Source organism: Nicotiana attenuata, unplaced genomic scaffold (assembly GCF_001879085.1).
Source record: "Nicotiana attenuata strain UT unplaced genomic scaffold, NIATTr2, whole genome shotgun sequence".
NCBI lineage: Eukaryota > Viridiplantae > Streptophyta > Magnoliopsida > Solanales > Solanaceae > Nicotiana > Nicotiana attenuata.
In genome coordinates, this window is record NW_017671279.1 from 161,579 (window position 1) to 176,488 (window position 14,910).

Genomic DNA, 14,910 nt, shown 5'->3' on the forward strand with positions numbered 1-14,910 from the left:
CCCCCCTCAAGTTGAGAGTGGAAAATATTTTTCGTTCCCAACTTGGATACCAAAACTGCATGTTGTTGGTGTCCCAAAACCTTTGTCAAGATGTCAGCTGGTTGCTCATTACTTCCTATGTGTGCAGTCTTGATTAACCCCTCTTGAATCTTCTCCCTTATGAAATGAAAATCGATTTCTATGTATTTTGTTCTTTCATGGTAGATGGGATTTGCAGCAATTTTGTAAGGCAGCTTTGTTATCAATACAACTCCATAGGCTCTTTAATGTCTATTGTTAGTTCCTTCAGCAAATCATTCAACCATGTCAACTCTGCCACTGTATGTGCTATACTTCTGTACTCAGCTTCATCTGAGCTTCTCGAGATGGTAGTCTACTTCTTTGCCTTCCATGAAATGAGAGAATTCCCCAGTTTAATACATAACTCTGTAATTGACTTCCTGGACATGGGACATGATCCCCAATCTGAATCATAGAATCACTTAACTCTTTCTGCACTATTGTTTGATATGAGAAGTCCAAGTCCAGGTTGATCCTTGATGTATCTCACAACATGTAATGCAGCCTCATAATTAGAATTCTTTGGAGCATGCATAAATTGTCTTATACTTTGTACAACATATGCAATGTCAGGTCTTGTGATTGTCAAATACAGAAGCTTGCCAACTAGTCTTTGAAAAAGACTCCTGTCCTCCAAGATAATGTCCTCAGTATTCTCATTCACAATCTTATCAAGTTCTGTGCTTGTAAGTTTCAAGTTTTGTTCCATTGGTGTCTTCTTGGGTTTTGATCCTGAGAGTCTTCCTCTGAGATCATCTCCAAAGCATACTTCCTTTGAGACATAAAAATGCCTTCTGCTGATCTAGCAATTTCGATCCCCAGAAAGTATCTCAACTCTCCAAGATCATTCAGCTTGAAGTTCTGATGTAAAGATGCTTTGGATGTATTAACCTCCTCTTGATCATTACCTGTAATAAGTAAGTCATCCACATAGACAAGTATGAGAACAAATTTTCCATTAGTTGTTTTAGTAAACAAGGAGTAATCATGTCTGCTTTGATGAAAACCAGATTTGAGAAGTGCTTGTGTGAGCTTCAAATTTCACTGCCTAGAGGCTTGCTTTAAGTCATAGATGGATTTGAGTAGTCTACATACCCTATGCTCTCTCTGCCTACCAAATCCCTGAGGCATAGACATGTAGACTTTTTCATGTAAGTCACCATTTAAAAATTATGTAAATCCATTAGATAGATAGGCCATTTTCTAAGTGCAACAACTGCTATAACAGTTCTCACTGTGATCATTTTGGCCACATGTGAGAAGGTGTTATGAAAGTCAATCCATTCCTGCTGGGTATAGCCCTTCGCTACTAGTCCGGTCTTAAACCTTTCCACTGTGCCATCAGCATTGTACTTAATTTTGTACATCCATTTACATCCTCTAGGGATTTTTCCAGGAGGCAGATTCATTACTTTCCAAGTGTTGTTTTGTTCTAATGCCTCAATCTCAAGTTTCATAGCCTTGAACCACCTGTCATCTTTGACAGCTAGAGAAAAAGAGGTTGGTTCAGTGTCAGAAGAAAAAGAGGCTAGGTATGATTGAAAAGTATGAGAAAGATGAGAATAGGAAATGAACTGATGTATAGGATAAAAAGATGAAGTGGAGGCAGAAGTAGAAGGCAGGGGAGGATGCACATAGTCAGTCAGCCATATAGGAGGTTTAGAGATCCTACTTGACTTCCTAACTTGTGTGGGATTGGTAACTGGGACAACACTTGAGTCTGGGGTTACAACATGAGTGTCAAATGATGAATCAGCAGGCAAAGAAAGTGCAGAAGAGGAGGAATGAGTAGGAAAAGAAGGAGAGCTAACAGGGGAATTAGAGAAAGAAGCAGGTGACTCTGCTGAATCATTTGAAGGGTCAAGTGTAATGACTTATGGTTCAGTATTGGTAGAAGATTCTGGTGCTATGTTGGAAGAAAGAAAGATATCTGAGACAAGGTGACTGGGATTTGGATCAGGGATAACTAAGAATCTGTGTTTAGGATGTTTGAAAGAAAAGTTCCCTTCTTTGAAGAAAACATCCCTACTAACCATGAATTTATTAGTATTAATATCATATACTTTATATCCCTTTTGTGTTGGTGCATACCCCATGAAGGCTCCAGGAATAGATTTAGGATTGAATTTATCATGGAAATCAGTCTTTGTGGCATAAGGCACCCCATTGTTCTCATGTGATCAAAAGAAGGAGGTTTTTCATGGAACATCTCAAAAGGAGATTTTCCTTGTAGCACAGAACTAGGAAGTCTATTAATGATGTAATTTGTTGTTAGATTGCAACCACCCCAGATTTTCAGCATACTTGTCTCTCTTACTTGGCCTTTCAATATCATCAAAACCTATGTATGCTCGAGCTTCCCCTAGCTTAATCTCCTCAGTTGGAGTAGGTTTCTTCTTCTTCTTCTTTAGCTTTTCTTTCACCTTTTCTTTCTCCAAAATCTTCCTCCTTCTTTCTTTCTTTATTGCTATTAACTCCTCATCTAACTCACTATCATCTTCGTCAGGTATATCTTCTAAATCACTGTCACTAGAGAACAAATCTGATAAATTCACCTCTGTATTTTCACCAGCAGCATCTAAATCAGTTTCACCATTTTCAGCTTGTGTATTTTTGTAGTTGTATTTACTACAGCCTCCACAGAATGTTCAGCATAGTGTTCTGCATTTATATCAGCTAAATCACCATCTAAAGTTGCCCTAGACTCATTTTCAACCACTTGTGGCCCACAGATAAGAGCAGTTGGGACCACCTCCACATGAGGTCATCAATAAGATGACAAACAAATAAGTCTAATACCCCCTCTTTACAGTGACAGCCAATATCATACAATTGTTCGTCATTTTCAATTAGTACAAACTTTCTGACCTAGAGTTAAATACATAAAAGTCCCGAACAGAAACATACCCCATACTTCTCGTATAATACTCAAGCTCAAACAAGGATAAGTGGTCCTTATCTATAGGAAACTCTTTTAACTCACTTTCACCAACGTATTTGGCGACAGGAGATTCGATAGAAACTCCACCGTGGTGAAAACCAAAAAGAATATATTCTGACATATCTTCGATTTTACCTACAATGAAAAGGAAAAAATGAAAAGAAAGACAAAAGTCAGAAGATTCGAAACAACAAATGAAAACCCTAAATTTCCATCTGAAAATTTCAAAAACATCATTGAGGAACAACACCAAAATAAACTACAAAAGCAATATTAAAGCCGGTAAATCGACACTTACCAGTATTTTAAAGCACGAACGTGAAGGACCAACACTGTAAGAATCGATATACTGTAAGAATCGATCGTCTGTAAGAACCCGACGAAATTTCGAAAGGACCAACACTGAAATTTCGATTACCCAGCCTTCGAAAAAAAGGACCAACACTGAGAACCCATGGTTTCATCTCCTAGGGCTTGTGATTTTGGTTAACGGGGTGAGAGAAGATCGGTGAATTTTGAGAATTAGGTAAAAAGTGAAAAGGTTTATTTACTGAAATTGGGTGTGGTTTTTTTTTTATCGGGTGGGTTTTTTTAACGGGCACGGGTTGAGATTTACTGGAAGGGAAAATATGGATGATAAATCCAAGTGGCAGTAAATAATTCGTTAGCTTTACACGTTGGCAGCGGTTATGAACACGCGCCTGAGTCATAAGCACAGGTCAGTGTTTTGTGTTTAAATGGCATATGAGATAAGGAATTGGAGTGTTAAAATAGAAAAGGTCTGAGTTGAGGTGTCAAAATAAAAAACGAGGCCAACTTAAAGGGCTGCTTATAGGTTTTGCCATAAATATTCTAATCAATCGGTTGTCAGGATTTCGTTATATCTCATAGTGGTTGAGTGTGGACATTTTTGAAAAGGATATAAATCAGTTCTTAAACACAAATTGCTTAGATTCCATTAATTAATTTTCAGATTCAACTCTTAATCACGTATAATTATGAGGAATTACAACTTTAGAAAATAAAACTGCAAATTAATTATACCTATACAATTTCTTTAACTCGTCATGCAAGCACATAGCCTACAAATCATTTGAGCAGTCTGGCTACAGGTCGGCCGAATTCAAAAAAATTTGCTTAAATTCTATAATTGGTAAAAATTTATTAATTGTTTAAAAACATTTAATTGTAAAACGATCTATGAGTTCCATTGCAAATTCATACTCCCTTCGGTCCGTTTTAAGTGATTTTTGGCCTTTTTTTTGTGGTCCGTAATATTTGATTTTTTCAGATCAAGAAGGAATTAACTTTTTTTTTTCAAATTTTTCCTTGGAGTAAAGAGCCTAGGAGTAGTTTGTTATATTTCCAATGAGCAAATTAAGATTAATATGATCAATTTCATTATTAACTAATGCTAAAAGGTAAATTCTTTAGTATGTGTGAAAAGAGTCAAAAGATCACTTAAAGTGGACCGGAAGAAGAAAGTAACTCATAAACATTAAATCATATGATTCCACCTATATATATTATACTTATCGTTAATCAACTTTTTATATAGACACAAAGATTGTCCACCATTATTAGTGTCTCTTTCTAGCTCTAATTCCCAAATAGCTTTTTTTTACTTGCCACTTTTCCATTACAGAATATCCAATGAAGCACGTTTAACATGAAAATTTTAAATTACCCCCTTTTTCGTTTCTTTTATTACCGAAGTTTATCTTACGAGGCTACTTTTTCACCTTTATAACAAGTTAATTAAATTAAAAACGACAAGAGACTTTCTTTTCTTTTTCTTCTAAAATTTTCAGTCCACTTGAGTTACAGCTAATATGACACTACGGCAGATGATTGTGCTAAATCTGGACAACAAACTCTGTGAAAATAAAACACTGATAAACAAATTCTTTGAATCACAGGGGTGCACATGTTATTAGGTGTTAAGATTTCGATGCTTTGTTGTCAAATTTGATAGACTATTAAATTTTGATTTATAGTCAACCACAGAGGCAAATTTAGACGCGAATTTCTATGGGTTCAGCCTTTACGATTTTTAATATTAAATATATTATATTTTAAAAATTATGGATTTGGACCTGTCAAAATTAAGCCCTAGGTCTGTCATGATTGAGCTCATCATGAGGGTCGAGATCAGAGATGAAGAAAGAAGGATAAGAGAAAAGATAGAGAGAGAACGCTCAGCTCATTTTCTCAACCAACTAAAATGAAATGTACTGTACATACATATATAACAAACTAACCGACCTCTTACTCCTAACTATGAACTAACTACTTATGTACACCTTCTAGAACAGTACCAATTAAATAGCCTTAGGTACAGCTACAATTAAGCTAATAATTTCTACACTCCCCCTCAAGTTGAGAGTGGAAAATATTTTTCGTTCCCAACTTGGATACCAGAACTGCATGTTGTTGGTGTCCCAAAACCTTTGTCAAGATGTCAGATGGTTGCTCATTACTTCCTATGTGTGCAGTCTTGATTAACCCCTCTTGAATCTTCTCCCTTATGAAATGACAATCGATTTCTATGTATTTTGTTCTTTCATGGTAGATGAGATTTGCATCAATTTGTAAGGCATCTTTGTTATCGCAATACAACTCCATAGGCTCTTTAATGTCTATTGTTAGTTCCTTCAGCAAACCATTCAACCATGTCAACTCTGCCACTGTATGTGTCATACTTCTGTACTCAGCTTCATCTGAGCTTCTCGAGATGGTAGTCTACTTCTTTGCCTTCCATGAAATGAGAGAATTCCCCAGTTTGATACAGAACTCTGTAATTGACTTCCTGGACATGGGACATGATCCCCAATCTGAATCACAGAATCCATTAACTCTTTCTGCACTATTGCTTGATATGAGAAGTCCAAGTCCAGGTTGATCCTTGATGTATCTCACAACATGTAATGCAGCCTCATAATGAGACTTCTTTGGAGCATGCATAAATTGGCTTAGACTTTGTACAACATATGCAATGTCAGGCCTTGTGATTGTCAAATACAGAAGCTTGCCAGCTAGTCTTTGAAAAAGACTCCTGTCCTCCAAGATAATGTCATCAGTATTCTCATTCACAATCTTATCAAATTCTGTGCTTGTTAGTTTCAAGTTTTGTTCCATTGGAGTCTTCTTGGGTTTTGATCCTGAGAGTCTTCCTCTGAGATCATCTCCAAAGCATACATCCTTTGAGACATAAAAATGCCTTCTGCTGATCTAGCAATTTCGATCCCCAGAAAGTATCTCAACTCTCCAAGATCATTCAGCTTGAAGTCTGATGTAAAGATGCTTTTGATGTATTAATCTCCTCTTGATCATTACCTGTAATAAGTAAGTCATCTACATAGACAAGTATGAGAACAAATTTTCCATTAGTTGTTTTAGTAAACAAGGAGTAATCATGTCTGCTTTGATGAAAACCAGATTTGAGAAGCGTGACGACCCAAAGGGTCATCACCTATTTCCTCATCCATTCCGTGCTTTCGAGGCCTTAAAACCATATTTTTACTTGCCTCGATTTGCGTGCGCAGTCCGGACGCGTAGCCGGAAAGCTTTTATGTTGAAATATGTGAATTCCGTGAAAAATTTGAAGAATTTTGATATTAATATGATTATAGTTGACTTTGGTCAACATTTTTTGTAAACGGACCGGACCCGAGATTGGACGGTCTCGGAAGGTCCGGAGAAAAATATGGGACTCGGGCATGTGCCCGGAATCGAATTCCGAGGTCTAGAGCCCGAGATATGAATTTTTCCGTGAAATTGTTTATCTGAAATTATTAAGGAAAATGGAAATGAAAATTGATTAAAAGACTATGGTATCGGGCTCGTATTTTGGTTCCGACAGCCGGTACAAGTCTTAAGTATGTGTTAAGCGCTTTCTGTAAAGTTTGGTCGAAATCGGACGTCGTTTGACGTGTTTCGGACTATAAGTTCCAAGTTTGAAAGTTTATGAAGTTTAGAAGAAAAATCATGTGTTTTGAGGCTTGATTCAATGATTTTGATGTTATTTTGGCGATTTGATCGCACGAGCAAGTCCGTAGGACGTTTTTGAGGTTGTATGCATGTTTGGTTTGGAGCCCCGAGGGCTCGGGTGAGTTTTGGATAGGCATCGGATTGCATTTCTCATGTTTTAAAAATCTGGTATGCTGGCTTCTGCAATTTTCGCAAATGCGAAGGGAAGACTCGCAATTGCGAGCTCGCAAATACGAGCATTGCTTCGCAATTGCGAAGTCTGGGAAAATGGGGCACTGTCGCAAATGCGATCAACACTTCGCAAATGCGAAGTCTGGGGGAAAGGCTTGGGATCGCAAATGCGATCCATTGGCTCGCAAATGCGAGGTGGCCCTGGTCGCAAATGCGATCGAATGTTCGCAAAAGCGAAACCTGGCCACCAGACATGGGTTCGCAAATGTGAACTAAGAATGTCGCAATTCCCAGCCCTGTTTTGTTCGAAATTGCGAACCATGGTTCGCAATTCCCATATCCGAGGCCCAGCAAATTTTATACTTAGTCGAATTTTCATCACTTTTCACCATTCTTTCAAAACCCAAACACCATAGGCGATATTTCAAGAGCAAACTTCATCCCAAATCATTTGTAAGTTGATTTTTACTCAATTCTTTCAACTTTTAACATCATTAAACGTGTTTTCCACTTGAAATCAAGGATTTTCATGGGTGAAATTGGGGATTTTGGGTGAAACCTAGGTTTTCCATAAATTGGGGAGTTGGACCTCGATTTAAGGTCCGATTTCAAAACAAATTATATACTTGAACTCGTGGGGGAATGGGTAACCGGATTTTGGTTCGAACCTCGAGTTTGACAACGTGGGCCCGGGGGCGATTTTGGAATTTTCGGGAAAAAAACTTGGGAAACTCATTTTTTATGCATCCAAATTGATTCATATAATGTTTATTAAAGTAATTGAGCAATTTGTGATTAGACTCGAGCGAATTGGAGGTGGAACCGCGAGGTAAAGCAATAGTTGAGGATTAGGTGGATTTCAAGGCTTTGAGGTAAGTGTTTGGTTTAACCCTAGCTTGAGGGAATAGGAGTTGAGTCTTGTTGCTAACTGCTATGTGATCGAGTACGATGTATAGGCATGGTGACGAGTATATATACATTGGTGTCTAGCATGACCGTGAGTCCTTATAATGTGATTATCATGAACTTATTGTGAATTTCATGTTTATTGGAGTATTTCCATATATTGTGAATAACATGTGAATGGTGATATGATAATTTGATTCCTAGGAGCATTGGCTCGAACTGTGATATTAATATTGAAAGTATATGAAATGACTTGATTCATTGAGGAGCGTCGGCTCCAGTTGTAGAACGAATTGCGAAAGTATAAGTGATAATTGAACCTCTGGAGCATCTGCTCGAGTTGTGAAAAAGAATTGTGAAGTAAAAGCGAGAAAGATGAGAGATCATTATGTTGCCCTCTTGGCTGGCTATTGTTGGGTTATGATTCCTCTGCATTGTGTTCTTAACGGATACTAGGGTCGCTCAGGTTAATGTTTCCTTGTGTCATATGATGACTATAGTTATAGATGGGTTGGTTGGGTGTGGTAGTCGGTTAGATATAGCTGAGGTGGTCAAGTGTGGTAATAGGTTGGTTATAGCTGCGGTAGTTAGATGTTGGAACTAATGTGGTGGTTAGATGTTGGAACTAATGTGGTTATAGTAATCCCCTTGCCAGAATATTTGAGATGATGTTTTGTTCCCTTACTGGGAAGTCGTTATATTGTTGTTTGTGACGGAATAGGAGATAAGAAATTTCTTGGAGCTTGGGCTCCAGTGATATCGTGAGATAAGAAAAGTAAGAAAGAGAAAACGTTGTTGATTATTCCCTTGCCGGGACGTCTGGTTGAACTTGTTGGATTCTTTCCCTTGCCGGGATGTTTGTCAAATGTTTACTTATTTTTATGCCCCTTAATTGTGACTGTTGTTTGGGGAGTCGGACTGTTAAATGATATTGAGGGTCGGGTTGCACGCCGCAATAATGATATTAAGGATCGGGTTGCACGCCGCAACAATAATATGTGAGGGTCGGGTTGCACGCCACAACAATGATATTGAGGATCGGGTTGCACGCTGCAACAATGATATTGAGGATCGGGTTGCACGCCGCAACAGTAAAAGGTGAGGATCGGGTTGCGCGCAGCAACAATGATACATGAAGTGGCAATTGTGGAGCGGGTTGCACGCCGCAACAGCTATTGAGGCTATGTATTTGTATTTGAGTATTGATTCCTTGTTCATTGTGAACGTAAGCTGTTTTAGTTGTTACTCTGGATTGCTGCTAATATTGTATCTCCCCTTAGCATGTCTCCCCTCCCATGTTGTTAATTACTTGGTATTCGATTCCCGCTGTATAGTTATAACTGCACAGGTTTATGTGATGTCCAGTCTAGCCTCGTCACTACTTCGCCGGGGTTAGGCTAGACACTTACCAGCACATGGGGTCGGTTGTGTGATGCTACACTTCTGTGCATTTTTGCACAGGTCCAGGTTTTGAGGAGCAGCACCAGCAGTAGTTCGGGAGCAGACTTTCCTATTCACGAGACTGAGGTAGCCTTGCAGGCGTCCGCAGGCCCGGCGTCTCTTCTTTATGTTTTCCTTTTGACTGTTGCCTCATTGTTTTCGAGACAGACAGCTGTTATATTTCTTTCAGACCTTTGTATTTAGTTTATTCTTAGTGGTTCGTGAGTAATGTGACACCAAATCTTGGGTAGAGGCTATTGTTGACTATTCCGCATTTTGATTCAGACTTATAAATTAGACTTCCGCTATTATTATTATTATTAAATTCCACGTTTCTTATTGATGCTATGGATTTTTAACAAATTTATTTATTAATGAAAGTTAAATAAGTTGGCTTGCCTAGCTACCACGAGTAGGCGCCATCACGATCCCGATGGTGGGAAATTCGGGTCGTGACAAGAAGTGCTTGTGTTAGCTTCAAATTCCACTGCCTAGAGGCTTGCTTTAAGTCATAGAGGGATTTGAGTAGTCTACATACCCTATGCTTTCTCTGCCTACCAAATCCCTGAGGCATAGACATGTAGACTTTTTCATGTAAGTCACCATTTAAACATTATGTAAATCCATTAGATAGATATGCCATTTTTCTAAGTGCAACAACTGCTATAACAGTTCTCACTGTGATCATTTTGGCCACATGTGAGAAGGTGTTATGAAAGTCAATCCCTTCCTGCTGGGTATAGCCCTTTGCTACTAGTCCGGTCTTAAACCTTTCCACTGTGCCATCAACATTGTACTTAATTTTGTACATCCATTTACATCCTCTAGGGACTTTTCCAGGAGGCAGATTCATTACTTCCCAAGTGTTGTTTTGTTCTAATGCCTCAATCTCAAGTTTCATAGCCTTGAACCACCTGTCATCTTTGACAGCTAGAGAAAAAGAGGTTGGTTCAGTGTTAGAAGAAAAAGAGGCTAGGTATGATATAAAAGTATGAGAAAGATGAGAATAGGAAATGAACTGATGTATAGGATAAAAAGATGAAGTGGAGGCAGAAGTAGAAGGCAGGGGAGGATGCACATAGTCAGTCAGCCATATAGGAGGTTTAGAGATCCTACTTGACTTCCTAACTTGTGTGGGATTGGTAACTGGGACAGCACTTGAGTCTGGGGTACAACATGAGTGTCAAATGATGAATCAGCAGGCAAAGAAAATGCAGAAAAGGAGGAATGAGTAGGAAAAGAAGGAGAGCTAACAGGGGAATTAGAGAAAGAAGCAGGTGACTTTGCTGAATCATTTGAAGGGTCAAGTGTAATGACTTCTGGTTCAGTATTGGTAGAAGATTCTGGTGCTATGTTGGAAGGAGGAAAGATATCTGAGACACGGTGACTAGGATTTGAATCAGGGATAACTAAGAATCTGTGTTTAGGATGTTTGAAAGAAAAGTTCCCTTCTTTGAAGACAACATCCCTACTAACCATGAATTTATTAGTATCAATATCATATACTTTATATCCCTTTTTTGTTGGTGCATACCCCATGAAGGCTCCAGGAATAGATTTAGGATTGAATTTATCATGGAAATCAGTCTTTGTGGCATAAGGCACCCCATTATTCTCATGTGATCAAAAGAAGGAGGTTTTTCATGGAACATCTCAAAAGGAGATTTTCCTTGTAGCACAGAACTAGGAAGTCTATTAATGATGTAATTTGTTGTTAGAATGCAACCACCCCAGAATTTTAAAGGTATGTTGGCTTGAAATCTTATGGCTCTTCCTATTTCAAGAAGATGTCTGTGTTTTCTCTCTACAACTTCATTATGTTGTAGAGTGTGCACACAACTCCTTTGATGAATTAATCCTTTGTACTTGAAAAGATTGAAAAAAGAGTGTTAAAAAATTCATGTCCATTATCTGACATGACATATTTGACAGTAGTACCAAATTGGTTTTCTACAAGTTGAAGGAAATGTTTTAAAACAACATACACGTCACTCTTGTGTCTCAAGAGAAAAGTCCATGTCATTATAGTATAGTCATCAACAAGAGTTAGAAAGTAATTGAAATCATTGTAAGTACATACTCTATAGGGTCCCCAAACATCCATATGGACTAGTTCAAAAGAACAAACATACTTAGAAGTACTAATAGGAAATGGCAATCTAACTTGCCTAGCAAGAGGATAAACAGGGCAATTACAAGTAGATGACTTAGACAAGTACTTATTTATTTCGGGTATAGTTTGTAAGACTGTCATAGGGGCATGGGCCAGTATTTGATGCCATAGGAAGCTTGAACTTGGTTGATGTGAAACTGTCATACAATTGGAGGAAGAAGAGGTAGTAGTAGGTGCTGAAGGATTGAAGATGTAGAGCCCTCCTCTAAGTCTACCAATCCCCTTCACCATGCCACTGGAGAGGTCCTGAAAGATACAAAAATCAAGATAAAAGTGGACAGAACTATTTAACTCTTTAGTATTTTTGGATATAGACAACAGATTATATCTAAATTCATGTACACAGAGTACACCATGAATGGTTTCTGAGTTAAATAGATCGCAAGAACCACTGTGAATAATTTTGGTGCTATTACCATTAGGCAGATGCACCGAGGAAGATTTAGGTCCAGGTATTTGGGTGATACTTGACAAGAGATTCAAGGATGATACTATATGATTTGAAGCACCAGAATCAATAATCTAACAGCTATGTTCAGTTAGTGATTTACCTGCCGTGTTAGCAACTTCTGCTGGCGGAGGTTCTTTACTTAATAGTTTGAGAATCTGTTGATACTGTTCTGAAGTGAAATCCTGCACAGTTGGAACAATTGGAACATTCTGATTAGCATATGAATTTCTTGCATTTTGAAACTCATCCCTTGCATTCACGTTATGAGCCATAAATCCACTATTGTCTTGTGTTCCTCTCCTGTTATGTTATTGAACTTAAAAGCTGGTGGATATCCATTCAGTTTATAGCAAGTATACCTTGTATGGCCTTTCATCTTGCAATAATCGCATAGCAATATATTGTTCCTCATAGGTCTCATGTTGGAAGCATTGGCAGTTACAAGTGCACTGTTGTCCATACCTACAGGCGTACCTCCTAGAATCCCATTCTGTCTAGCAGATCCACTATTCATTCTCTGACTTTCCTCTTGAATAATCATGGAATATGCTTGATCAAGTATTGGTGTTGGGTACATCATTAGTATCTGGCTTCTTTATGGTGCATAAGTCTTATTTAACCCCATTAAAAACTTCATAAGTTTTTGCTGGTGTAAGAACACAACAAATTGTCTGGACTTCTCACAGTCACAACCAGAAAATGGGATCATCGACTCAAATTCATCCCATAAATCATTGAGCCTAGAAAAAGACACAAATACACTAGAGATTCCTTGTGTCAAAGAACTTATTTCCTTGTTCATTTGATAAATTTTTGTGGCATTCACCTTATCAAATCTATCCTTCATAGATTTCCACACCTTTTGTGCATATGAAGAGTACACAATTCCTCGCCTCAGTTCTGGTGCTACTGAACTTCTTATCCATGACTGAACTATGGCATTACACCGTTTGCCTTAACCTAAAAATATCTTTCTCATATTGTTCTCTAGTACATGTTCCATCTGTAAAACCTAGCTTAATATTCACCAATAGTGACATTATCATAGATCTACTCCATTCCTAATAGTTTTTTGTTCCAATTAGTAATTCTACCACAAGTGAGATACTTGGCGTGTCCGAAAGATGTACATATAGGGGATCGTTACAATCGAGTATTTGAGTATTTGCAAGTGATGATCCAGCGCTCGTATCAGGAGTATAGATGGCCATTTCAATAAAAAATTGATGAATTTTGAAGATTTTACAAGCATCGAACATTTTCAGAATAAGAGCAAAAAATTTGGGAAAATTAGAGATTTGGAAAAACTGATGAGATACTGGAGCTCGACTATCAGAATCGCGTGAAGACGGGCTCTGATTCCATGTCAAAATTAAGCCCTAGGTCCGCCATGATTGAGCTCTTCATGAGGGTCGAGATCAGAGATGAAGAAATAAGAATAAGAGAAGAGATAGAGAGAGAAAGCTCAGCTCATTTTCTTAACCAACTGAAATGAAATGTACTGTACATACATACATAACAAACTAGCCGACCTCTTACTCCTAACTATCAGCTAACTACTTATGTACACCTTCTATAACAGTACCAATTAAATATCCTTAGGTACAACTACATTAAGCTAATAATTTCTACAAGACCTATTTTATGTTACAACTTTAATGAATTTTTACACTAAATTTATATTTCGTATCGAAAGTACTTGGTACGGATGAACTTGATACTATAACACTACATACGCCTCTGGTTAACATGCCAAGAGACTTGTATCTTGATTTAATTCGACGTTTCACCATTACAAAAAGCTTTTTTTCTTTAAAAAAACCTTGTGGAAGAGTTTGTGATTCAAATTGCAGTTTCGAGTCTAAGCAAATTTAAAATAAAACTATTACAATTTCAAAAATGTTGAATTAAACAGTTGAAGTATTAAAAAGTTTCAATTGTCTCATCTAAGAGATGGTTTAGTGGTCAATAAAATAGGTTAAAATTTTGGAGATCAAGGCTCATAGTTCATACCCCAGTAAAGACAAAAGATATTGGAAAATTATTTCAATTTACCTAAGTTTTGATGAGCAAAGATAGACAGTTCGTGGTGGATAACATCTCGGAGACCAAGTTTTTTTTCCATACATAAAGGGTAGGACAGGAGAAAGGAAGGGGTAACCAAGGTTGAAATCTCATCAGGAAAATAAATTAAGTAGATAAAGTTATTTGGCACATGTACTGATGAAAGGTAGTACTGTAAGTATTCGGTAAAATAGTTGAACTACTAACCTGAACATCACCGTTATTGGAAAAAAAGTACATATTTTCAAATTTCACTAAATTTCCTCTCCTAATCTATTTCCCTACTTTCACTATTCAAGGATCAATCCTCACACAAAAGAAAAATTAAAAAGGAAGAAGTGTTTAAAAATGTGGAATTGAAAAGTTTTTGAAGAAGAAAAAAAGTTGCGAATTTGCTGCAATAGGAAAGAAAAATGATATATATATTTACTTCCATCTAATATATACACCAAACAATATTAACTTACCAGCCTATAATAAATATTAGCCAAACCCATAAGCAGCCCTTTAAGTTGGCCCCGTTTTACATTTTGGCACCTCAACTCGGACATTTTCCATTTTGACACTCCAACCCCTTATCTCATGTGCCATTTAAACACAAAATACTGACCTGTCACATTGAGTGAGCTTCTTCGCCCAAGTCGTGCATGAGACAGAAAAGACACTCCCCTTTTAATGCAATTACATATTACCGTTGGAGTCCCATTTATACCC

At 37.7% G+C, this 14,910-nt stretch overlaps 2 protein-coding genes across 2 annotated transcripts; both read right to left on the bottom strand.

The window, feature by feature from the left end:
- Positions 1-478: 478 nt before the first annotated feature.
- LOC109207250 (uncharacterized mitochondrial protein AtMg00810-like) lies at positions 479-1,197 on the bottom strand. Its single transcript, XM_019370139.1, has 2 exons — positions 1,156-1,197; positions 479-862 (listed from the first exon to the last, which is right to left on the bottom strand). Exons 1-2 carry the CDS (start codon positions 1,195-1,197, stop codon positions 479-481), a joined length of 426 nt encoding a protein of 141 aa, XP_019225684.1.
- A 4,546-nt stretch (positions 1,198-5,743) lies between these two features.
- LOC109207251 (uncharacterized mitochondrial protein AtMg00810-like) lies at positions 5,744-6,355 on the bottom strand. Its single transcript, XM_019370140.1, has 2 exons — positions 6,338-6,355; positions 5,744-6,232 (listed from the first exon to the last, which is right to left on the bottom strand). Exons 1-2 carry the CDS (start codon positions 6,353-6,355, stop codon positions 5,744-5,746), a joined length of 507 nt encoding a protein of 168 aa, XP_019225685.1.
- Between the last annotated feature and the right edge of the window lie 8,555 nt (positions 6,356-14,910).